We start from the raw sequence: 25,635 nt of genomic DNA on the forward strand, positions 1-25,635 counted from the left end.
TGTGCAGAGAGGTCACCTCACTCCTCCTCCTCCTCCTCCTCCCTTCCCCAGCCCTCTCCCCACAAAGTTTAGCCATGGGAAAGCTTGGCTCTTGTCAAGCATGTGGAGAAGGGAGCGTGAGGCTTTCACAGGGAGCGACTGGCGACAATCCCGGGACGGCTGAGGTTGGAAAAGCCCCCCAGGACCAGAGAGCCCGGCCCGTGCCGGACCCCCACCCGCTCAGCCGTGACTGGAGACGGTGACCCAGCTCCTCTGGAATCACTGGGAGCCCGGCAGGGCTGCTGGCCCTGGCTCTTCCAGGGGGACAGGAGCTGATCCTTGGGATCCCTCTGCTCCCAGGGGACAGGAGCTGATCCTTGGGATCCCTCTGCTCACACAGGGACAGGAGCTGATCCTTGGGGGGATCCCTGCTGCTCCCAGGGGCACAGGCACACGGGGCTGGGGGAGTTCCTCCTGTGCCTGTGCACAGCAGTTGCTGCTGTGTCCCACAAGGACACAGACCGAAGGGGCTGGGGAGGAGCAGGGGAGGGATGTTCCTGCTCCTGTTCCTGTTCTGGCTGTGCAGCAATCCAGGTGAGCTGATCCATGGATGGGCATGGGGGCAGGATATCCTCCCTGTGGGCAGCCCAGGGGTGGAGGATGGGACTTGTCCCGATTTTTACCCATTTCTACCAAGACCCGAAGAGTGGATGATGCACAGAGTGAATAAATCCATCTTCTTATTGCTGTGGGACGTTGCAGAGGATGAGGATGCCGTGCACGTCTGGTTTGCACACTCAGATTCAAATACTGAATTCTGCATTTTCATGTTGAGGGCCATCAGAGCACGCTGGAAAGCTGCTAATTTAACTTATCGAGCCAACTATTGAGCTGCTGAAGTGAGGAGCAGACCACAGATGTCTGGAGCTTGTTGAAAATACCCCAGTCCCATCTCTCATGGCATGCTGATGAGTTTAACCCTCAATTAAACAACGCCGAGCTCCCTGTTTACGCAGACAGATTGAGTGTGAATTCCTTGAATGCTGGGGGCTGGAAAAGTTTAAATTCTCCCACACCAGCCCCTAAAAAGAGCAGTGGGCAAGTCAGGAACTCATTAGTGTCAGCTTGAGGGACATTTTATAACTTGCTTTTAATTTTTTCCTTACAGCCCCAAAGGCACCGTTCTGCATTCAAAGCTTGAGCCCTTCTGGCATCTCTTTTCTGTTCTGATTTGTGTTCCACAGAGCACAGCCCTTCCCTGGGGGCTGGAGCCCTGGGCTGACAGTTCTGCAGCAGAGACAGCGCTGCCTTTGTGCACGTTGCCTAATTTTCCTCACAGCTGTAGCTGCAAGAACAACATTCCTGATAAGAATTAGAGTTGCTGTGTATTTTCCTAGTAACAATCGAGTGAAATGCGTGGCACGGGGAGCAGCCAGGGCTGCAGCAATGGCAGCAGCAGCTGGAACACTGAATGAACTCGGAACTGAAGGGAAACACAAAGTTCTGGATTTGCCAATGCCTCGGACTGTAAGAGTGACCTGTGCCCTCGGGGGCCGGCGCGGGTGACAGATAAATTCTGGTAAATGCTGCTGCTCCTGCAGCTCCTGGGAGCACGGTTCCCCAGGGCCAGGGGCTGCACAGACACAAAACAGGGAGACAAGCGCAGCCTTTCCCCTTCTCCTTCCTCTGAAGCTGCGATGAGAGAGAGCAAAGGGTGCAGGGGGCACAGGAGGACCAGGGGAACCATGGAGTGCTTTGGGCTGGGAGGGACCTCAGAGCTCCTCCTGTTCCACCCCTCTGCCTGGGCAGGGACACGTCCTGCACTCTGTGGGAGAGCGGCTCCAGCTGGGGGGTCCCCACCTCATGGATGTCCCAAAGCCCAGGGCAAATGCTTCCGATGAGATCCTTTAGGGGGACTGGGGGAAACTGAGGCTGCTGCAGGACTCGTTTTGCGTCGTCACCAGGGAGTGCGGGGAGGGAACTCCCAGAGCTTGCACAGGACACCAGGGCAGGCTCTGGACTGATAACAGCTGTCCTCTGTGTTTATCTGGGGGTGTTACAGCCTCGGTTCCACAGAGACAACGCGCTTCCTCCTGCTGCAACAAGCTGTGTACAGCCCCAGAGTCACCCGAGAGCTGGTGACACCCGGCAGTGACACCCGGCAGTGACACCCTGTGACACCCTGTGACACCCAACTGTGACACCCGACTGTGACACCCAACTGTGACACCCAACTGTGACACCCTGTGACACCCGACTGTGACACCCTGTGACACCCGGCAGTGACACCCGGCAGTGACACCCTGTGACACCCGACTGTGACACCCGACTGTGACACCCGACTGTGACACCCTGTGACACCCAACTGTGACACCCGACTGTGACACCCGGCAGTGACACCCGGCAGTGACACCCGGCAGTGACACCCCTGGTGTCACGAGTCCCGCACTGTAACACCTGCTGGGGGAGGAAACCTCGTGAAGGTTTGTCAAACCTGCTGCTCAACCCCGAGACCCTTGGAGGGATCGCTCATTTCCCTCGTGCAGCCTCTTTGTCCTGCCAGAGATCCCACAGCAGATCCCATATCAGATCCCATATCAGATCCTACAGCAGATCTCACATCAGATCCCACAGCAGATCTCACATCAGATCCCACAGCAGATCCCACAGCAGATCCCATAGCAGATCCCATAGCAGATCCCATATCAGATCCCCAGCAGATCCCACAGCAGATCCCCAGCAGATCCCACAGCAGATCCCATATCAGATCCACAGCAGATCCCACAGCAGATCCCACAGCAGATCCCACATCAGATCCTACAGCAGATCCCACATCAGATCTCGCAGCAGATCCCACAGCAGATCCCACAGCAGATCCCACAGCAGATCCCACCGCAGATCCCACCGCAGATCCCACATCGGATCCCACAGCAGATCCCACATCAGATCCCACAGCAGATCCCACATCGGATCCCACAGCAGATCCCACATCAGATCCCACAGCAGATCCCATATCAGATCCCACAGCAGATCCCACAGCAGATCCCACATCAGATCCCACAGCAGATCCCACCGCAGATCCCACATCAGATCCCACAGCAGATCCCCAGCAGATCCCAGAGCAGATCCCGCAGCAGATCCCGCAGCAGATCCACTGCAGATCCCACATCAGATCCCACAGCAGATCCCACATCAGATCCACAGCAGATCCCACCACAGATCCCTTAGCAAATCCTGTGAAAGAATCCACCAAACCCGTAAAAGGGCCATCAGGACACGCAGCAGAGCTTTGTGTCCCTGAGGCCATGGGGATCTGGAGTTCTGACCTGCCTGAAGCAGTGAGAGGGAATTTGACCTTTGTGACATCTCCTGGCCTGGAGAACAACGAGTCCTGAAAACCAGAATGCTGGGGGAGATGGAGGAGTCTCTGGGTGATGAGTGGTGCTGGATGACGAGTGGTGCTGGATCATGAGTGGTGCTGGATTCCTCTCTGGATCATGAGTGGTGCTGGATTCCTCTCTGGATCATGAGTGGTGCTGGATTCCTCTCTGGGTGATGGGTAGTGCTGGATTCCTCACTGTTTGCTCCACGGGCAGATGTGATCTGCTCCAGGAAGCAATGGGGCTGGGGAGTGACATCCTGGCTGGAGGGCAGAAGGGAAGCAGGCGTGTATCCCACACAAGTCCCACCCCTGAGGGAGCTCACTGCTCCTTGGCTCCCCAGGCCCAGCAGCCGAGCGAGAGGAGGAGCCCCGTGCACACAGCAGGGCCTGGGCATTGCCAGATCCCCTCACCCGGAGATCTGAGTGGGGATTCAGTGCTCTGTGGAGGAGATTCCTGAATCCCTTCTGTGTGGGTGCTGCAGAACACATCTCTGCTGGCATGGAGCCTCATCCTCACTTTACATCTATTGTTGTCATTATTATTATTATTATTATTATTATTATTATTATTATTATTACTATTATTATTATCTTAGATCATTTGCACCTCTGTTTTTCTTCTTTCTGTGAAAAAACCTCAGGCTTGATGATCTTTTCTTTCTCTAAAAATACCCTTGGCAGCAGAGGCCTGAGGGAAGTGCCTTGTGCCAGTTTGTGCCTCTGAGAGCTGAGCACAGCTGAGAACCCGGGCAGGGCAGCCGTGCTCTGCCAAGCCCCCAGCAGCCTGTGAGTGCCGAAAAGCAGCGCTGTGAACATCTGCCAGCCCAGGGGTGGCGGATTTGGGACTTGGATATGCCTGTATGTACAAACTCAAGCGCTGTTTTCCAGCAGGAACGAAGACAACAATAACCACATCACCCTCTCCTGGATGGGAGAGCTCTGGCAGCTCCCTGTGCTGCCCAGGAACTAATTCTGCAGGCTGGGAAGAGGTTTCAGTCCTACTTACCCCCCTGGCCAGGCTGAAAGGTGGACAAGGATTGTCCTTCCTTACGGGTTTCTGGCCCTCAGCTGGGTGCAGGTCCCTGCTCTGCAGGAAGCAGAATCTCGGTTGTCAGGACCCACTGATCACATCTGGCACATCTGGCACTGCCAAAGGCAGTTTGTGCCGCCCCTGCTCTGCCCTGCTTCGATAAATGGTGTGCACAGCTCTCATTGACAAGAAACAAGGGTCTGAGGGCAGCGAGCTCTCTGTGACATGGGCACCCTCCCTTCAAAACTGCTCCTCACTGCAGCTACAGCAGCTCTGCCAGAGGGAGCTGGGGTTTATCTGGAGCTGATATGTGAGAAGCAGCTCAGAAAAGCTTTTTTTTTTTTTTGCCTTAAATACAAACATTGAAATGGATATTTCTGTATCCATACTCAGATAGGAGCTGCCTGAGCACCTTCCCTCCAGGCTGCCAGTGAATCCTTTATATCCCCCTCAAAGGTCCCAGGACTCCCAGGCTGATGTTCCCAGCCTGGCAGGAGCCTTTGGAAGCCTTCCTGGAGCTGATGGAGACCTGCAGGCAGCAGAGGGCTGAGCAGAGTCCCAGAACAGAACCAGGCTTTTCCTCCCGGAGGGTCTGACGTAGCCGAGCTGGGCTCTGGTCCCGCTGCATCTGGAGATGTCACACTGACCATCCCAGCCCGTCCCAGCATGGCCACCGGTCACCAGCTGGAGCTGGGCTGTGGTGGCAGAGCTGGAAACCTCACAGGTGCTTTGGGTTGGGGGTCACTTGCTCTCTGGGGACATTCCCCATTTTTTTCCATGAGGCTTTAAACATCCTGGGAATCGCAAGTCCTGACAATTTTCTTCTTCCAGACAGTGCCTCTGTTGATGATGCTGTATCTGAACCTTCATTCCTGTGTGCAGAACACAGTTCCCAGGCAATGGGACACAGGAGTGGAGCGATGGCAGCAAAGCCCTTCTTGCAGAGCAGTGAATTTCTGCCCCAGCCCTGAATGCTCCCCCGCCTCCGCGGTCTGCAGGGGGAACTGCTCTGCAGAGACCAGAGATGTTTTCCTGCCTGACACATCAATCCCAGCAGGGAGCTCTGCATCTCCCCCGATGCTTCAGGCTAATTAGAGACAGCAGTCAGAGAAGGTGGCAGTTTTTAACCCATTCAGTGCCCATGACCTTGCAAACAGGGCTGTGTTTTGCACGTTTGTACCTGGTTTCTTCCAATGTTTTGATTTGGAGGAGATGTAAGAGCCACCATGGAATTATAGAAGGGCTGGTGCTGGAAGGAACTTGATATCATCGAGTTCCAGCCACCTGCCATGGGCAGGGGAGCCTTCCACTAGACCAGAATCCCAGGATCCTGAGGCTGGAAAAGCCCTCCCAGCCCAGGGAGTCCCAGCTGTGCCCGATGCCCACCTTGTCCCCAGCCCAGAGCCCTGAGTGCCACGTCCAGCCCTTCCTTGGGGAGAGGAGAGGAGAGGAGAGGAGAGGAGAGGAGAGGAGAGGAGAGGAGAGGAGAGGAGAGGAGAGGAGAGGAGAGGAGAGGAGAGGAGAGGAGAGGAGAGGAGAGGAGAGGAGAGGAGAGGAGAGGAGAGGAGAGGAGAGGAGAGGAGAGGAGAGGAGAGGAGAGGAGAGGAGAGGAGAGGAGAGGAGAGGAGGAGGAGAGGAGAGGAGAGGAGAGGAGAGGAGAGGAGAGGAGAGGAGAGGAGAGGAGAGGAGAGGAGAGGAGAGGAGAGAGAGAAGAGAGAGGAGAAGAGAAGAGAAGAGAAGAGAAGAGAAGAGAAGAGAAGAGAAGAGAAGAGAAGAGAAGAGAAGAGAAGAGAAGAGAAGAGAAGAGAAGAGAAGAGAAGAGAAGAGAAGAGAAGAGAAGAGAAGAGAAGAGAAGAGAAGAGAAGAGAAGAGAAGAGAAATACTTGGAGGTCATCTTCCAGGAGATCTGGGAGATCTCCAACTGCTACAGCCCCATGTGTGTCCTTGTTGCCTCTATTGCCACCTCCAGGCTCCTGTGACTCCCAGTCCTCTTCCTACATCTCCCATCCTGCTTTTTCCTCCCTCCTTCCCTCCAGCTGTCCCTCACCCTGTCTCAACTTTTCCCTTTTCAGTGAAATGAACCCTTCCCAGTTATTCTGGGCCATCCCCACCGCTGGCTCTGGCCCTGCTCATGGGGGAGATGAGGGCTGGGTGTCCCCATGGTCTGGTTGAGGTTTTCCTTGCTGCAGGACAGGTGACCTGGGGCCTCACCTCTGGACATTCCAGAAGGAAAGGGGTTGCCACATTCATTGGCAAAGACAAGTGCCAAGCAAGCAGCCACGTTGTGTTCCCCAGCAAAGCAACATTCCATGACTAAACTTTGGAAAACAGGATGTGAGTGAGTTTTTTATCTGCACCCAGGAGAAATCCATCACGCCTTCCTGCTCTGAGGCTCTATTAGCTCTCTGAGAAGTAAATGAGTAGAAAACACAATACAGCATTCCAGGGTGGTTCATTCATTTTTCTTTATTAATTTTCTTTCTCAGCACAAGGGGAAAAAAAGGAACATATGGGGAATGATCAGGAGCTATTTCTCAGTGCCATGGCCACCTGAAAAGGGTTTAGAACCATAATGCTGTGAAAATTCATTCACATTTCCCAAATCATGTTAGGCAGGTACAGATTGTTTTCATTTTTATGATTTTTTTTCCCTTCTAAGCTCTATTAAACCAGAATATGCCAAAAATGACAGGAGACAGAATTGCCTTGAAGTCCCAGAGGAGAAGTGTTTGTAACTCACCTAAATGAAAGCATTTCTTTTGAAATAAATTGGGGTTGAAGTTAGCAGAAAAGGTTATAGCAAGACTGAAGCTGTACCAGCACAGACTACAAAAATGAGGCCTGTTTTACTCTCAACATTTGTTGGCATTGGGAAGAAACTGCATCAAACTGCACCAAGTATTGCGGCACTGGAGGCTCTGGCAGAGATTTTGGTGAGATCCCCCACCTAAAGGCATGGACAAGAGCCCTGAGCACCTGGACCTGGCCTCTGAGGGAGATGGGAAGGGGCTGGAGAATTCCTGAGGGAGCTGGGAAAGGGACTCAGCCTGGAGCAAAGGAGGCTCAGGGGGCCCTTGTGGCTCTGCACAAGTCCCTGGCAGGAGGGGACAGCCGGGGGGGTCGGGCTGTGCTGCCAGGGAACAGGGACAGGAGGAGAGGGAACGGCCTCAGGCTGGGCCAGGGGAGGCTCAGGGTGGACAGCAGCAGGAATTTGCCCATGGAAAGGGAGCTCAGGCCTTGGCAGGGGCTGCCCAGGGAGCTTTGCAGTGCCCATCCCTGGAGGTGCCCAAGGAAGGGCTGGACGTGGCACTCAGGGCTCTGGGCTGGGGACAAGGTGGGCATCGGGCACAGCTGGGACTCCCTGGGCTGGGAGAGCTTTTCCAGCCTTGGGAATTTTGGGATTGTGTGATATTAATGGAGACACCGGGGTCTGAGAGCAGCTGGGGCTCCTGAAGGGTGCAGACCAAGCCGTGCTGCTGCAGCTCCCCGGGAAAGGTCTGGGCAGTGCCCAAAACCCACCGAGGTCAAACGGGAGCTCTCAGCCCCAGCACCCCCCTGAGGGATCTGCCACGCTGGGAACTGCCAGCACATCCCTGAATTCACCTCGGGTGTGAAACCACAATTCATGACAACGAGAGCACTGCGAGGGGTTCCCATCAATCCATACATATCTCTCCAAGGTGTGCCAGAGGATGGGGCCAGACTCTGTTCAGTGGTGCCAGTGACAGGACTTTTTTAGGAATTCCCATTGTGGAACACCTTTGGCTTGGAAATGAGACTTCCTTCAGCTTGGAGTCATCACTGACTTTCGTAGTGTGCTTATTTTTATCCTTGAGAAGTTTTCTTTTTATTGAATACAGTTATTAATTTAAATTATTTTTACAATTGCTACCAGTAGCTCTGAGTCTGAAGTTTTTCCACAGCACCTGCCATGAGGAGGTTGACGGATCTTGACACAGCACACAGCAAGTCAGAAGACCCCATAGGTGGTTGTTCCTTTCCTGAAATGCATTTCTGTAATGTCACTTTGTACGGGTGTCCTGTAATTATTTTGCTTAGAGAATGATGCTGTGCACAAATTTTCTGTCAAAACTTGGAATGTGACTGTTCCCCATGTGAAAACCCATGTGAAAACAATGAATTAACTAAATCATCCCAAGCCATCCAGCATCTGCTCTGCTCTGCCACTGCTAGAGGTGAGACAGGAACTGAGAGCTGCAATGTTGGGGCATCTGGATAAGTTTGCAGAGTCACTTTTCCCTTCTTGTGGAACCTGCCAGGTCGGGCTTGGATTTCGATCATTGCAGTCATTTCTCTTGGTTTGGTGAAGGCAAACAGTCTTGGAAGGAGTTTACAATCAGCTTTAGCCTGGTGGCAGCACCTCAGAGCGCACGGAGAGGACAGGCCGGCACCAAAGCCTCTGGTGCAAGACAGGATGAGCCAGAGGGAGGTCACGGGGCTGAGCTCAGGTCACCGTGGAGCTCTGCCGGTGACGTGAATCAAACTCAGGATCCTCCTCTGGATCTGCTTGGTCCTCACCCCGTAGATGATGGGGTTGAGCACAGCGGGCACCAGGATGTAGATGTTGCCCATGATGATGTGGACCAGTGGGGCCAGGTCCTTCCCAAACCTGTGCACCACAGAGAGCCCGATCAGGGGCACGTAGAAGGCCAGCACCGCGCAGACGTGGGCGATGCAGGTGCTGAACACCTTGAGCCGCTCCCTCCAGGACGCGAGGCGCAGGACGGCCTTGAGGATGAGGACGTAGGAGAGGCAGATGAGGACGGCGTCCAGCCCCATGACCAGCAGGATGGCGGTGAGCCCGTACACCACGCTGGGGGTGGTGTTGGCGCAGGCCAGGTTCATCACGTCCTGGTGCAGGCAGAAGGAGTGGGACAGCACGCGGGGGCCGCAGAAGGGGAGGGGCAGCAGGAGCAGAGGCAGCGGCAGGAAGAAGAGCACCCCTCTGGCCAGGGCCAGCAGCCCGATCTTGGCCGTGGCGCCGTTGGTGAGGACGGCGGCGTGGCGGAGCGGGTGGCAGATGGCCACGTAGCGATCCACAGCCATGGCCAGCAGCACGGTGGACTCGACGGCCGAGAGCGTGTGGATGAGGAACATCTGGAGCAGGCAGGCGGCGAAGCTGATCTCCCTGCTGCCGAACCAGTAGAAGGAGAGGACGCGCGGCACGGTGGCCGTGGCCAGGGCCAGGTCGATGGCGGCCAGCATGCAGAGGAAGAAGTACATGGGCGCGTGCAGGCTGGGCTCGGCGCGCACCACCAGCAGCACCGCGCAGTTCCCCGCCAGCGCCAGGATGTAGGCCGAGCACAGCGGGATGGCCATCCAGGACTGCGCCGCCTCCAGGCCCGGGATGCTGGCCAGGATGAAGGATGGGCTGAGGTCAGAGCTGTTGGAGAAGGGCATGGCCCGCAGCGCCAGGGGAGCTCATGCTATGCCAGGGCACTTCCTGCTGCGAGGGAAACACAAACGGGGACTTTTATAAGCCCTTTCCCATGGCTTGGGATCCCACAGGGCCATTCCTGGGATTCTCAGAGTTGCCACACTGATGCAGAGAGCTCCTCTCCCAGATTTTTACCCCATTATGGCTCTATGCAACAACATACGCGGTGACAAAACGCTGACATTTGAGTTTGAACGGGAATTGCCTGAATTCTCTAAAAGGCAGAACGCTGTAAAATCAACCTTTTGAATAATAAACCCATCAGCTGAACTTGTTTGCTTTTCTTTTTAGAGGACAAAATTAAAAATAATAACAAGAAACCCGGCAGATTTTTAGTGCTTTCTGTAAAGCTTCAGTGCTGCTTGATTTTTTCCATATGTGATGTGGTGCCCTGTCAGAAATGTGCTCAGCAAGGCTGAAGCTGGCAGTGCTGCCTCCCACGACCCAGCCCTCCCCAGAACAGCTCACAGGCACAGGCAGACATGGGTCTTTCCAATTTTTTTTGCTTGTGCAAATTGGATTTTCACTCTGTGAAAAACATGCATGGAAAAAACAGAGTATCTGTAGAAAAAAAAAATAATCAGATTATTCACCTTATTCTGTATCTGTAGATTTTCCAGGAGTGCTGTGATCCACGGGTAATGGCCTGAAGATACATAAAAGGCTTTGCTTTAGGCACTTTTCTATTTTCAGGCACCAAGCTGGTACCTGTGCTGGAATAAACCCACCATCCCTCCTGCCCTGGGTGGACAGCACAAGGTCAAGCACAACCTGAGCTTTCTGGTTATTCTTTTCATGCCCAGCCTGTGCAAATAAATGATGCAAAGTGGCTTTATGGCGAGCTCTGCAGGTTATTAAAGGAGTTATTTTATAAGTAATGTTGGGTTGTGAAACGTGGGGGTTTTTATCGCACATCTGTGGTGAAGGCCTAAAATAGCATCAGGCTTTATTCTCCTGATGTGGGGCTTTTCCATCTCGGATGTATAACAAGCAGGACTCACCCTGTAGCTTTTTATCCCCGATTTACACACAGTGTGGGAGGACTGTTGCTGTCACCGTGCCCAAAATCTATTCCAGGGATGACGCTGGCAGCCAAGCACTCGCATTAAACACAAATGGAATGAACAAGGAGCCTCAGTAATCACCTGCAGGTACTGAGGCACCTCAGCTGCCAGCCCTGATGGAATTACCTGAGTCTCACTGGAAAGTTTCTGCCCTCCTGATCGTTTCCCTGAGGGAATGGGGTTGTGAGACAGGCACTGAAACGACCCCTGGTGCTTCAGTTCATCTCTAATTCTCTGCCACTGATAAATGTATGCAGGTTTTCATAAGCGGCTCAGGACTTGGGATTGCTGGTGGGCAGAGCAAGTGCTGTGAGGGCCTGGGTTTCTGTAGAGATGGAAACTGGGTCCATGTCTCTGAAACACCAGTAAATGCAGATTTCTTTTCCTAGGGGGATCCAAGCATCAGCCCCAGCAGTAAATCACAGAATCGCTGGGGTTGGAAGCCCAGGATCGTCGAGTCCAACCTTTGACCAATCCCCACCCCATCAAAGAACCATGGAATGGTTTGGGTTGGGAGGAACATTAAAGTTCATCCCCATCCCAGCCCAGCCATGGCAGGGACACCTCCCACTGTCCCAGGAGCTCCCAATGTCCAGCCTGGCCTTGGGCACTGCCAGGGATCCAGGGGCAGCCCCAGCTGCTCTGGCAATTCCATCCCAGCCCCTGCCCACCCTGCCAGGGAACAATTCCTGCCCAAGATCCCAAGATCCAGCCCTGCCCTCTGCCACTGGCAGCCATTCCCTGGCTCCTGGCCCTGCAGCCCTTGGCCCCAGTCCCTCTCCAGCTCTTCTGGATCCCCTTCAGGCCCTGCAAGGAGCTCTGAGCTCTCCCTGGAGCTTCTCCTGTCCAGGTGAGCACCCCCAGCTCTCCCATCTTTCTTCTCCTTTCTCCTTCTCTGCCTTCTCCCTCTTTCCCTTCCCCTTTCTCTCCCCTCCAACCTTTATCTCTCCCTCTTTCATTCCCCCTCCACCCTGCTCTCCAGCTGTGCTGATAAATCCCCCACACTTTGCCCTCCAACTCCCCCACAAACATTTTCTTACTGTAGCAGAGGCTCCTCGGGCTTTTTGTTTCGGAGCCGTTTTGGAGAGCAGCTGCAGCCAGGACACACAGACCTCCAGGGATGAACTCTGGAAGATTTCAGAATGGGAGCAGACTCAGAACCTTCTCAGAATTCTCAATCATCAGTTTCAGAATCCCGTGTGAGGTTGCTGCGAGCCAGGCGTCTCTACAGCAAAGCCCTTTTCTCCTGGAGGTTGCTCCCTTCTGTTATTTTTTCCTGCAAGCTCCAGTTTAGGTCAGAGGGGTTTGAGCAGAGCCCTTTCCTTCCCCAGAGCCAGTGGGAGCTGCTCCCCAGGCTGAGCTCCTGGGGGCTGCTGCTGTTGGGCAAGGGGCCCTGGGACACAGCAAGATAATGAGCAGAGCACAGAGCGAGCAGTGGCCTGGGAATCCTCCCCTCAGGACTTTTCCCTGCCCTCTTTCTGGTTTTTTATGGAGATGTTTCTGCATTATTTCTTCCTCTATTTTTTTCTCTCCAGCTACTGCACATGTGGAGCAGAACAGAAAGTCACTGATCTGGGCTGGTGAAGTGCTCAGTGTCAGGCAAAACCAGGACAGTTTAGGGGTGGGATCCTGTCCTGGTGCCTTTGCTGCTTCATCCTTCCAAAGTAAACACTGACTGTTGCTTCTCATTCTCCACCGTGCTCAGGACTGGTCAAAATGTGGTTTGAGATCAAGAGAACGACGGCTCTGCAGTTTGGAGGAGTGAAACATTCACAGCTGGGTGTGGCACTCTGTGCTCCAGTCTGGGTGACAAGGTGGGGGTCACTCACCGGTCTGGCAGCGCTTTTCCAACCCAGTGGTTCTGTGACTCTGTTCTATGATTCTGGGACATTTCAACCTGTCTGGGGGAGGATGTGAGCCAGAAGAACCACGAAACCTTTCAGCCTCCAGCAGGGCAAGGAGATGCTGGGACATGCTGTCATCTCCCACCTGTGGGTGTCCCTGGAGGTTCCCACCCTGCTGAGGGGCACAGCCAGCACCAGCAGGCCTCAGAGGGAAGGCAGCAGCACGGGGGCCCGAGTGCCAGGAAGTTTAACCATTCCTAAAATGTTTTTGATCTCCCTGTTTTGTTTGCAAGAGAGCTTCCAGCCCCAGCAGAGCCCCAAGCCCATCCAGACACACACCTGCCTCACACGGTCCTGCTCACCTGCAGCACATCCTGAGGATTTTAGGCAGCTCCAACCTAATCTTTCTGCATCATATAGACAGAAAAAAAGGCTTCCTCAAATCTTGTGACCTTTCACAACGAATAGATGATTTTATTGCAGATGCTGCACATACATGACATTCAATGCAGAACAATGACGGGGACACTAACTAGGCTTGGCAAGGGTTAAGGGTTATGTCTTTGGTAAGACTCAAAGACATCCAGAAGAGAAGCACAAGCAGCTGTTTTCTCACTGGGGATGGACACAGGGCTCTGGACACAGGGATGATGGCTGAGCATGTTTCTCAGAAGGGCTGAGACTGCTCTGGGCCCCTCAACAGGGCCTGATGAGAAATGTGCTCTGCTTGGATGTGTCGTTAATCCCGGGGTGTCTGCAGGAAGGGAGAAAGCACCGTGCTAGGACACAACCCCAAAGTGCCCAGCTCTGGGCTCCGGGACAGCATCGCAGTGCCTCTGCAGCATGGATGGAGCACCAAGAGACCAGTCCACCAGCTCTGACCAGGAAACAGACCCAGAGCTCTGACCAAGGACCCAGAGCTCTTACAGACAGCCCAGCCCCTCAGGACAGACACACAGCCCTCAGGACAGACACACAGCCCAGCCCCTCAGGACAGACACACAGCCCAGTCCCACAGGACAGACACAGCCCACAGGACAGACACACAGCCCTCAGGACAGACACACAGCCCCCAGAACAGACACACAGCCCTCAGGACAGACACACAGCCCAGTCCCACAGGACAGACACACAGCCCAGCCCCTCAGGACAGACACACAGCCCTCAGGACAGACACACAGCCCTCAGGACAGACACACAGCCCTCAGGACAGCCCAGTCCCTCAGCCCTTCTGGCAGAACCGGAGGAGGAATCTAGCAGTCAGCCCCGCGCTCCCTGCGCAGGGCCCTGAGCAAGGCCTCGCGGATGTGGGTGGATTTCACGCTGTAGATGACGGGGTTGAGAGCGGGGGGAATGATGAGGTAGGTGTAGGCCACCGCGGTGTTAACGAGGGGAGGAACGTCCTTCCCAAAGCGATGGATCATGGACAGGCCGATCATGGGGATGAAGAACACGAGCACGGCACAGATGTGGGAGACACAGGTGTTCAGAGCCTTCAGACACTCCTCCTTGGTGGTGAGGCTGACGACGGTTCTGATGATGAGGATGTAGGACAGCACGATGAAGATGAAGTCCATCCCCACGGTGGATAAGAGAATGATCATCCCGTAGAAGACGTTGACCTTTATGTCTGCGCACGCCAGGTTCATGATGTCGGGGTGGAAGCAGAAGGAGTGGGACAGCTCCGTCCTGCCGCAGTAGGTCAGCCTCCTGAGCAGGAAGGGGACGGGCAGCAGCGACACCGTCCCCCTCAGCACAATGGCCAGGCCAATCTTCAGCACGGTGCTCTTGGTCAGGATGGCCGCGTGTCTCAGGGGGTGGGAGATGGCGATGAAGCGGTCAAAGGCCATGGCCAGCAGCACGGAGGACTCGATGAAGGACAGGATGTGGATGAAATACATCTGGGTGAGGCAGGCGTCGAAGCCAATCCTGCGCACGTTGAACCAGAAGAGGCCCAGGGTGGTGGGCAGGGTGCAGAGAGCCAAGCCCAGGTCAGTGATGGCCAGCATGGACAGGAAGTAGTACATGGGCTCGTGGAGACTTGGGGTCCTCCTGATGATGAACAGGATCACGCAGTTGCCCAGGAGAGCGGTGAGGTAGAGGGCACAGAAAGGGATGGAGACCCAGGCGTGAAGGGCTTCCAGGCCCGGGATGCCCATCATGAGGAAAGCTGCAGGCTGGTGGAAGGAGCCATTGAATTCCCACGGGGTGGGTGAGTCACGCTCCATCCCAGCTCCGCTCTCACATGGCCTAGACCTAAAACAAACCAACAACACAAACTCCACGTGGCTGGACTCTCCGCTGGACAGAGGAGCTGCACATCCCTCCACCTCCCCACCAGCCTCTGCAGGGCTCCCCGTGCTGTTTGGGGGCTGCCACATGTGGCCACACTCTTGTGTATCCATTAAATCCTAAGCTGAAGGAAAAGGATGGACATTTTTTGTTGAAAAAGAGGGGAAAAAAAGAAAGAAATAGTTTAGAATAAAAAGGAAAATATTCCACTATTTCACAGATTCCACAAGTTTCACAAATTCCAGAGTCTGAGATGCTCTGTGGAGTGAGCAAACGCCTTTTCATCCCAACCATGACCAGGCTGCTAAGCCAAGGCTGCTTTTTTATGCCAACTGGAGATCAAAAGGCATGAAAATTGTGGAAGTTTAACCCCGACAATCCTTCTTATTTAGGAAATCAACACTGCAAATGCAAAATTCATTGGCGCTGGCACAGGCTGCCCAGAGAAGCTGTGGCTGCCCCATCCCTGCAGGTGTTTAATGCCACATTGGAGCAGCCTGGTGCAGTGGAAGCTGTCCCTGCCCACAGCAGTTGTTGGAACAGGATGGTCTTTAAGGGCCCTCCCAATCCAAACCAGTCTGGGATTCCAAAGAAGAGAGAATCAGGCTCTCAGAGCCTCCTGCTCTCAGGTGAGAAGGCAGCTCCCAGGGCAAGGTGGGTTTGCAGTGCTCCTCACACCAAGCCCTGCTCACTTCACAGTCTTGCTGGCAGGTGGAGGGGAATAAATGAGCAACCCCGGGATGGACACAGCGTGTGTGGTGCCTGGGATGTGTGTTGATAACAGGCAAAGCACAAGGTGTTCCAGGTTCAGAGCCCTGGGCAGGATCCTGGGAGGGTCCCTGGAATGAGCTGGAGAGGAGGGGGCACACAGGATGTGGTGGATCCAGGGGAGGGGAGGGAGGCCTTGGCAGAAATCCGGCAGTGTCTGCTCCGGTGAGTGCAGCGGGATGTCAGTGGGACATCCTGCAATAGGAGATCCAGGAACAAGGCTTGTTCAGCCTGGAGAAGGTTTGCAGGGCTCCAGCAGCAGCCTTGCCCTACCTCCAAGGAGACATCAGGGAGGCTGGAGCAGGATCTTCAGGGCAGAGCATGGAAAAAGGACGGGAGGCAACAGGGGGAAGTTGAAATGAGGGAGATTTAGACTGAATGAGAAATGTTTCCCCGTCAAGCATCGGGGCAGGTTGCCCAGAGGTTGCACATCTCCATCCAGAGAAGTTTGCAGGACCCAAGTGGACAAAGCCATGAGACCTCCCAGCTGGCCCTGCATGAGGCAGACGTTGGACCAGAGATCTTCCAACATGGATTATCCAATGAACCTCAGAGCCTTGGCACAATCCAGTTTCCTGCATTTCCTGTGACAATGCTGACACTGACAGGGTCCCTGAGCCCCTCAGTGACAGAGTGACCTGCTGGCTGGCTGGGGGAAAGCAGCAAATGTGCCAGATGAGATAATTAAAGCAAAAAAATGTTTGTGACTTCAGTCCTCCTGCACGTTCCGCAGGATGCAGAGCTCCGGCCTTGGTGTGCCTGGATCATGAGCCAGAGGGTTTGCTGTGACACAGCTCATCTTTGGATAACAGACAATCCTTCCATGACGTATTTATTAGGTTCCTAATACGATTTTCTTCATTAGATTCTCAGCTTGAGGGTCTAAGTGACAATAAATCCTGAAGCTTAGCAAGGACAAACATCTTTCTGCTCCAGGGCAAAAGCAACACATAAGTGATGGGGCCTGGGGAAAACCCCAAATCATTTGATTTTCTCCAGGCAGGGCAGAGCCAATGGTTGGTATCAGAACCACCCTGAGCTGCACCCTGCCGTGTCAGGTGCTGAAGGGACAATCTCAGCCCTCCCCAGGAGAGCCTGGCCAGCCTGGGGGGCTCGGGCATGGGTGGGCAGCTGGTGCATCCCTGCTGGTTCCACAGAGCCTGATGGGACCCCAGGAAACTGCCCACAGGTACCTCTGGTCCTCACTGCTGGCTCACAGCTCCCAAAGGTGAGAGCTGCCCCTCTCTGCCAAGGCAGCAGCATCTGGAGGGTGGGCAGGGGCTGGGATGGAATTGCCAGAGCAGCTGGGGCTGCCCCTGGATCCCTGGCAGTGCCCAAGGCCAGGCTGGACATTGGGAGCTCCTGGGACAGTGGGAGGTGTCCCTGCCATGGCAGGGTGGGATGGGTGGGATTTGGGGTCCCTCCAACCCAGAGCATTCCATGATTCTGTGATCTGAGCAGTGAAATCAGTCTGCTGACTCCTGCAACTCAATCACATCTGGGGCCTGGGTAAAAACCTAAAAAATCTGAGTGTGTGCAGACCTGTGTCCCAGAGCACAGCTCCTGGCAGACACCCAGAGCTCTCAGACACTGAGATTCAACAGTTTTCCAGGAATAGGGAGGTGGATAAAGAGACTGTTAGAGCACCAAGGAAAGAAGGGGCTGGTGAGAACTCCTGTGTCTGTAGAAGATGCTTTGCTTACAAGAAAACCTTCCCTCAAACCCAACTTTGTCCTACACCAGCAGCTCCCATCAGAGGGAAGGTTACACCACACAGAGGTGTAGAAGTTACTCAGACACAGGATTTATCCCCTCTGAGCTGCTCTGGTTTGTTATGTGTCCCAACCCGTTACAGACACAGATTCCAGCCCCAGAGGGTTTTAGCCCTCCAGGTTCCATGTGTGTGTCTGTAAGGAATCTGTGTAAATATACACACAAAACATGGATGAGATGCACAAACAGCCAGGCCTGCTTGTTCATGGGCACTTGGATGTGTGCAGATAACACACAGCTCAGCTTACAGCACACGTGTGTCTGCCACAGAATCCCAGAACCACAGAACCAGAAATGATCTCCTGGCTGACTGGCATGGGATGGCAACTGCACCTTTCCTGCACAGCCAAACCCTGAGGAGGGAGCAAACCTCCCATTCCTGGAGGACACCAAGTTAAAGACCCGTGTCAGCCCTGGGAGGTGGCTGCTGAGCCATCCACCATGGACAGGGTGTCCTGCTCTGTGTCCCAGCTGCTCCTGCCCCCAGGAGCAGCCTCTGCTGGGACAGCCCGGGCACCAGGGCTCATGGAGGGCACCGTGTGTCCCTTCTCGTGCCTTAAAGCCACCTCCTGATCTTGTGCCTGTCCCTCAATTTCAAATTGCCAACAATTTGAAATGCTGGTGTTCTAAGGGCTCCTGTCAGCGAGGGCAGGAGCAGGGACTTGGGAGCTGGGGCCGGGGGAGGCTCAGGAATCTGCTCCTTCCCAAAGAGGAGACGCTGCTCTTTTCACATTGGCATCGCTGCCCACCCAAGCAACCAAGTGAGGGCTCAGCGAGGGGAGCAGGATCAGCAGAGGGACCCTGGGGATGCAGCCCCTGGAGACCCCTGGGGACATGGGGACACGGGGACCAGGACAGGCACGGGATGTTCCCACAGCTGGGACAGCATGAGTGGGAGAGCAGCAGGATCTCACAGCACATCCAGCTGAGGTGTCATGGTCCCATCCCTCCTCACCTGTGTCACTGTCCCACCTGTGTCACCGTGCCACCACAGCAGTGCCACTGTCCCACCTGTGTCACTGTCCCACCTGTGTCACCGTGCCACCACAGCAGTGCCACTGTCCCACCTGTGTCACTGTCCCACCTGTGTCACTGTGCCACCACAGCAGTGCCACTGTCCCACCTGTGTCACTGTCCCACCTGTGTCACTGTGCCACCACAGCAGTGCCACTGTCCCACCCGTGTCACTGTGCCACCAAGGGCTGTCACTGTCCCACCTGTGTCACTGTGCCACCACAGCAGTGCCACTGTCCCACCCGTGTCACTGTGCCACCAAGGGCTGTCACTGTCCCACCTGTGTCACTGTGTCACTACAACAGTGTCACTGTCCCACCCGTGTCACTGTGCCACCAAGGGCTGTCACTGTCCCACCTGTGTCACTGTGTCACTACAACAGTGCCACTGTCCCACCTGTGTCACTGTGCCACCACAGCAGTGCCACTGTCCCACCCGTGTCACTGTCCCACCCATGTCACTGTGCCACCAAGGGCTGTCACTGTCCCACCTGTGTCACTGTCCCACCCCAGGGTGCAGGGGGGGAGCTGTCTGCACTTACCGAGGGTGCCGGGGGCTCTCGTGCCAGCGCAGGCTCAGCCCTGTCGAGGATCAGAGGCCGATGCCGTGTCCATACCAGTGTCCGTGTCCATACCAGTGTCTGTGTCCGTACCTGTGGCTGTGCCCGTGTCCGTGTCCCTGTCCCTGTCCGTGTCCCTGCCTGTGTCCCTGTCCCTGTCCCTGCCTGTGTCCCTGTCCCTGTCCGTGTCCCTGTCCCTGTCCCTGTCCCTGCCCGTGTCCGTGTCCCTGCCCGTGTCCGTGTCCCTGCTGTGTCCCTGTCCCTGTCCCTGTCACTGTCCCTGTCCCTGCCTGTGTCCCTGTCCCTGTCCGTGTCCGTGTCCCTGTCCCTGCCCGTGTCCCTGTCCCTGTCCGTGTCCCTGTCCGTGTCCCTGTCCCTGTCACTGTCCCTGTCCCTGCCTGTGTCCCTGTCCGTGTCCCTGTCCCTGTCCCTGCCCGTGTCCGTGTCTGTGTCCCTGCCCGTGTCCCTGTCCCTGCCCGTGTCCGTGTCCGTGTTTCCTGGCCCGAGGGCAGCCCTTATAACTCTGCCCCTGCCCAATCACCCGGAGCCGCGGCTCCCGTGCGCAAGCAGCGGGAGGAGTGTGTGCAGTAAATGAGCATTTCCATGTATGCTGCTCTCCCAGCAGGCAGCCTTTTCTCCTGATAGTTTATTGGTGACATGTTTATGGCTCCCGGTGATTTATGGCTGGCGGTGCTGCAGCCACTGCGCTGGCAATACACCTCATTTTTATTGGGAGGATAAATCTGTAGTGGAAATAATAAATTTTGCGAGAGGAGAGCGTCGCTCCGAGGGAATGACAGAGGGGAAGTTCTGGCTGTCTCCCCTTTGAGCGGTGAGACATCAAATGTTTAATTAAAATCATATTATATTGCACAATAAAAACGAATGGGATGTCACAAAGGCAAACACAGTCCCAGGTGTCCCCTCGGGCGGCCCAGGAGCCGCCTGTGTCAAGATGTCTTGTGGCAGTAAGTTTATCTTTGCCCCTCAGCTGTGGGGTGGAAACTGAATTTAACCACAATTTCTGTGCCTGAACCAGGCCAAGGAGAGCAAATGGGTTTGTCTCACGAGAGGTGTCTGTAGAAAATGCAGCCTCTGGCTCTAGAAGCAAATTCTGCAACTGTAAACTCATCTGTGCTGGGGCACTGCCCGCCAGGGACACCAGGGGATTCACAGAGTCCTGGGATGGGTGACACTGGGGAAGCTGTCCAGGAGCACCCAGTCCAACCTGTGCCCGAACCCCACCTTGTCCCCAGGGCACCAAGTGCCACGTCCAGCCCTTCCCTGGACACCCCCAGGGATGGACACTGCAAAGGTTTTCACGTGGGAGGACAGGACAAGGGAACGGCCTCAGGCTGGGCCAGGGGAGGCTCAGGGTGGACAGCAGCAGGAATTTGCCCATGGAAAGGGAGCTCAGGCCTTGGCAGGGGCTGCCCAGGGAGCTTTGCAGTGCCCATCCCTGGAGGTGCCCAAGGAAGGGCTGGACGTGGCACTCAGGGCTCTGGGCTGGGGACAAGGTGGGCATCGGGCACAGCTGGGACTCCATGGGCTGGGAGGGCTTTTCCAACACCAGGATCCTGGGATTGTGGGATTCCATGACCAACTTCCCACACTCCTCTCAGCACTGACCCCTGCCCCCTGCCCTGCAGTTTGTGAGGACTGGCTCAGGCTCAGCCCACGAGCGCTGCCAGCGCAGACTGCCGGAGCCGAGGGCGCCCGTGCCCACCCCAGCCGGGCTCCTGGGAACGCTCTTGTTATTTCCTTCAAGATGGGAAAACAGATGAAAGCTGCTCACAGCCCTCCCCACACACAGCAATTCCCACGTGTCTGGGAAAGGGAATTCAGCAGAAAAGCAGCAAGAGTGGCTTGGTGGGAGCACAGCAGGGAGACATCCCTGTGGGAAGCTTGGTGTGGGCAACTCTTGAGGCACAAATCAGAGGAACTGTGAGGTTTGGAGCACATGGGGAAGGTGAAACCATCTCACACTGTGCAATAGGTGTGCAGGTGATTCAAGCAAGTTGTGTCTGCCCCATCCCTGGAAGGATTCAAGGCCAGGCTGGAGAAGCCTGCTCTGGTGGAAAGTTCCTTCCCATGGCAGGGGGGAAACGGGATGGGCTTCAAGGTTCATCTGCAACCAAACCGCTCTGGAGTTCTGTTCTATTGAGTAAACGAAAGAATCCTCCATCCTGCCATCCTGCCACCAAGAGTGGCTATTAATGGCCATTTAGGAAGGTCATTTTCAGTTTATCATTCCCTTGGCACATGTCCCAGCACCTGGCAATCAATTCAGAGGTTTCCCGAGCAGGAGGCAGCACCTCAGCCATCGTGTTTCATAGGAAACAAAAAAATCTCTCACCTGTGGACTTGTCTGATCATTTTACATATCCTTTGGGATCCCACCATACCCAGCAGTGATGAGTTCCACAATTCTACTATAAGCTCATTTTAAAAAGTATTTTTTTACTTGATCAAAATCATAGAAAGGTTTGTGCTAGCAGTGAGCTCAAATACCTGTTTATAAATATTCTTCAATATATCTTTAATATACTGACATTTTCAGGGTGTGCTCTGCCCTTCCTGCTTCACGTAGTGTGAGTGAAGCTAAGGATTCCATATGGATCATCTCCTTGCCTTTTTTATCTTACAGACCTTTCCTGTATCGCTTTACTGTCTCTGCTCAGGGCTGAAAACTCCTTTTCTGACAATCTCGATTTCTACAGGAGCTTCCTTAGAGTGGTCAGGCTGATAGACTGAATTGTTGTGGGTTCCTTCTAAGCAAATCTTCCCCTTCCCTTTCCCCTTCCCCTTCCCCTTCTCTTGCTTTTCCATTTTCTCACTCTGCACAAGTCCCTGGCAGGAGGGGACAGCCGGGGGGGTCGGGCTCTGCTGCCAGGGAACAGGGACAGGAGGAGAGGGAACGGCCTCAGGCTGGGCCAGGGGAGGCTCAGGGTGGACAGCAGCAGGAATTTGCCCATGGAAAGGGAGCTCAGGCCTTGGCAGGGGCTGCCCAGGGAGCTTTGCAGTGCCCATCCCTGGAGGTGCCCAAGGAAGGGCTGGACGTGGCACTCAGGGCTCTGGGCTGGGGACAAGGTGGGCATCGGGCACAGCTGGGACTCCATGGGCTGCGAGGGCTTTTCCAGCCCCTGGGATCCCGGGATTCATCATCTTATGAACAGCAGGGTGACCTTAACACTGACCATGGAAGAAACAGCAGAGGGAGATGCTCCCAGCCCAGGCCAGGCTGTTTCTCACACCTGCACAGGTGAGGACACTGGGGCAGTTCCAGGAGGGAAATTATGACTTTAATTGAAATCAGCACAAAAGCCCAGCTAAAGCCAGGTGGAATCAGCCAATTTCCTGTGCTGCCCTGAGAGCCACATGGGAGCCCTGTGGCCCCCACAGCCCATCCTGCCAAGTGAATGAGCTCTCCAGGGACAAACATTGACACAGTTCATGCCTGGCTTGGTCCATCAGGGAAATAACCCATGGGGGCTCAGAGAATGCAGAGGCACAGGGAGTGAGGCTGTACAGGCAGCAGCCTCCATCTTTAGTGCACGGGATGGAAAATCAAACAGTCCCAGAGACATCTGCAAACAGAGGCTTGTGCTTGCTGTGTTGAACCAGAGGGCAGAGAGGTCCAGCGGCACAGCCCGGGGGCACAGCTGGAACCCCAAACCTCTGCCTGGCGGGAGAGTGATGGCTGAGAGCTGCACATGGAAGAGATCTGAAGCTCTTAGTGTCCAGAGGAGGTTCAGCCCTAGGGAGGGTCAGTTCAGCCTGGAGGAGCCTGAGGTCAGAGCTCCCCGGGGCTGCAGCTCCTCCCGAGGGGCAGCGCAGGGACAGCTCCGGGCTCTGCTCCTGCCACAGGGACAGCAGCAGGGAGCGGCTGCAGCTGGCCCAGCAGGGATTTAGGTTGGCTTTTAGGGCAAGGCTCTTCTTTCCCCAGAGGCTGCTGGCACTGCCCAGGCTCCCCAGGGAATGGGCACGGCCCCGAGGCTGCCAGAGCTCCAGGAGCATCCAGGGATGCCCAGGCTGGGCTTGTTGGGGGGTCTGGGCAGGGCAGGGGGGCACTGGGGGATCCCTGGGGGTCCCTCCAGCTCAGGACATTCTGGGATTCTCTGATTCTAAATAACAACTGGGATGCAATAAATTTACCCTGACGGGGAAGGACTGCTGGGGAAGCTGTGAAACTCCTGCTGCTGGGTGCTCCCAAGGACAGCAGCACCACGCTGGGGACTCTTGGACAAATGTCCCTCCTGAGGAGCTTCCCCACAGCCGTGGCTCCTCCTCAGGCTCCCCATCCACAGCTCCACCAGCAGTGGCTGCAGGGCAGAGGGCACAGGGTACCCGTGGGGAGACCACTGCTCTGCCAGGCCACACCAAAGTGTCACTGAAAAGCTCACTTTGACTTCTGGTGCATTCCCGGGTGCCCAAAATGGGCCAGATGGATCCGGGGGCTTGCCAGGGACAGCTACACTCTGCTCTGCAGGAGGATTCCCTTCCTAGAAAGAATTAATTTAATGCTTTTCAGCTTGCCTGGCCATATCTGGATCAAAGAGGCAGGGGTGAGGAATGGTGCAGGAATTCCACATTTTTCTTCACCTTGTTTCACAAAGTTTAAAGACACCAAAATTCCAGAATATGGAATCACAGAATCCCAGACCAGTTTGGGTTGGGAGGGACCCTAAAGCTCACCCTGTTCCACCCCCTGCCATGGGCAGGGGCACCTTTCACTAGACCAGGTTGCTCCAAGGCCTTTCCTACCTGGCCTGGAACACTTGCAGGGATATAATTCTGAAAAGGTTTAAAAGAGTCTGTGTTTTGATCTCCTCAACAGATCTTATGCTCTGCAGTTTGAAGTAGCTTCATTCTCATAAGGCCAAATGTGTCCATCCTCCTTTATCACTCTGTTATAATGGGATTTTTGGAAAATATTGCACCAGGCATCTCACTAACAGCGCAAGGAAATGAGGGCAGAGCTGTGAGGAGAGGCAGTAACAACATTATGCTGCAATTCTGCAATGCTTTCTTCAAAATAAATCACTGGGATGTCATCAAACTGGTCAAAATTCAATCTGGCAAAACATTATCAGACAATTCTGCTTCCAGAAGGGATGGGAGAAAGATCCAGGGGAATTTATGGGCAGCTGTGATGCTGAGTGATCTCAGAACCTGAGCTGCCCTTGGACAGAGGGTTTTGTGTTTTTATCACAGACCAGCTGTGTCTCTTGGGGGCCCTTGTGGCTCTGCACAGGTCCCTGGCAGGAGGGGACAGCTGCCCCAGGGAACAGGGACAGGAGGAGAGGGAACAGGGGAGGCTCAGGGTGGACGCTTCCTTCCTGGAAAAGATTGCCCAGCCCTGGAACAGCTGCCCAGGGTAAAAGCTGAGGGTTTGTTTCTGCACGACCTAAAAAGCCATAAACACCTGCCCATGGTCCCACCCGCCAGGGGAAACCTGAGCCCAAGTGTTTGGGATCTGGGATGTGGGGCTGGGGTTAGGTTCTGCTTTGAAGTTTCCTTGTTTGGGCTGACAGAACATCTCAGCTCACCTTAGAGCGGATGAGCTGCACAGCTTCAGGGGTCACATCAGGCCATGGCACCTCCTGCCCTGGGAGCTTGTTCTTCACAGGCAGCCCCACATCTCAGTGCAGATCTGGGGAAAGTCAGAAGCTGCATTTTGGGAGGTTTTCTCATCGTCTGAGAAGCTCTACATCCCTTCACAGTGTCCCACATGCAGTTCGTGCTGGCCTCACTGAGGACCGGCTGCGTTCTCAGGGCTGACATTAACGTGTGGCATCTTCCACCCCGAGCCAGGGGCTGCCCTCTCTGCTGCTGCACAAATAACAGAGGATTTGGTGTCCTCAGCCTGGGTCAGGACACTGCTCCATGTCCCATTCCCGAGATACAGCAAACGTTCCCAGTGGACGTGTGACCGCCCTCAGGACCGCGACATTCATCCCTGGACTTCCACAGGACAGTGAAATCCCAAGGCACAGAAACAGATTTCAGTGTCTGATCCTAAAACAATAAAGAGGACAAACATCTCAGTGGAATGCATGGAAGTGTCCCAGATCAGATCTGTTTCAGAGTCACCCTCCTAAACTCCTTTAACTCCTCAGGACCCGTTTTTCTGTCTTGCAGAGCAGATGAAGTTTAACCAGTAGGAAATTTGTGTTGCTGCAGAGACACTTCTCCCTTCCTGGGAAGAAAAACTCCTTAAAATCCACCAACAGCAGCCCAGCTGAACCTCTGCTGGGGCTGTGTGGGGTCAGCTGGTACCAAGGGAATGTCAGACATGGGACTAAAGTGTGAGATTGGTACAAAACACAAATGTTAATCAGAGTAAGAATGAAGTGAGGCAGTGTCATTTATTCATCATCATAAAAAGGTTTGGGTTGGAAGGGACCTCAGAACCCCCCCAGTGCCATGGCAGGGACACCTCCCACTGTCCCAGGAGCTCCCAATGTCCAGC

The 25,635-nt window shown here is 54.8% G+C and overlaps 2 protein-coding genes across 2 annotated transcripts; both read right to left on the reverse strand.

Annotated features, from left to right (window-relative positions):
- Window positions 1-6,158: 6,158 nt before the first annotated feature.
- LOC102112369 (olfactory receptor 51E2-like) lies at window positions 6,159-19,271 on the reverse strand. Its single transcript, XM_088051047.1, has 4 exons — window positions 19,146-19,271; window positions 11,954-12,040; window positions 10,443-10,495; window positions 6,159-9,858 (listed from the first exon to the last, which is right to left on the reverse strand). Exon 4 carries the CDS (start codon window positions 9,810-9,812, stop codon window positions 8,862-8,864), a length of 951 nt encoding a protein of 316 aa, XP_087907173.1. The 5' UTR covers window positions 9,813-9,858; window positions 10,443-10,495; window positions 11,954-12,040; window positions 19,146-19,271; the 3' UTR covers window positions 6,159-8,861.
- LOC102112189 (olfactory receptor 51G2-like) lies at window positions 13,976-19,236 on the reverse strand. The gene is made up of 2 exons (XM_005526640.2): window positions 19,146-19,236; window positions 13,976-15,013 (listed from the first exon to the last, which is right to left on the reverse strand). Exon 2 carries the CDS (start codon window positions 14,983-14,985, stop codon window positions 14,011-14,013), a length of 975 nt encoding a protein of 324 aa, XP_005526697.1. The 5' UTR covers window positions 14,986-15,013; window positions 19,146-19,236; the 3' UTR covers window positions 13,976-14,010.
- Window positions 19,272-25,635: the final 6,364 nt, after the last annotated feature.

Source organism: Pseudopodoces humilis, chromosome 2 (genome assembly GCF_049639895.1).
Source record: "Pseudopodoces humilis isolate 2021_Gansu_Grassland_sample_001 chromosome 2, ASM4963989v1, whole genome shotgun sequence".
Classification (NCBI taxonomy): domain Eukaryota; kingdom Metazoa; phylum Chordata; class Aves; order Passeriformes; family Paridae; genus Pseudopodoces; species Pseudopodoces humilis.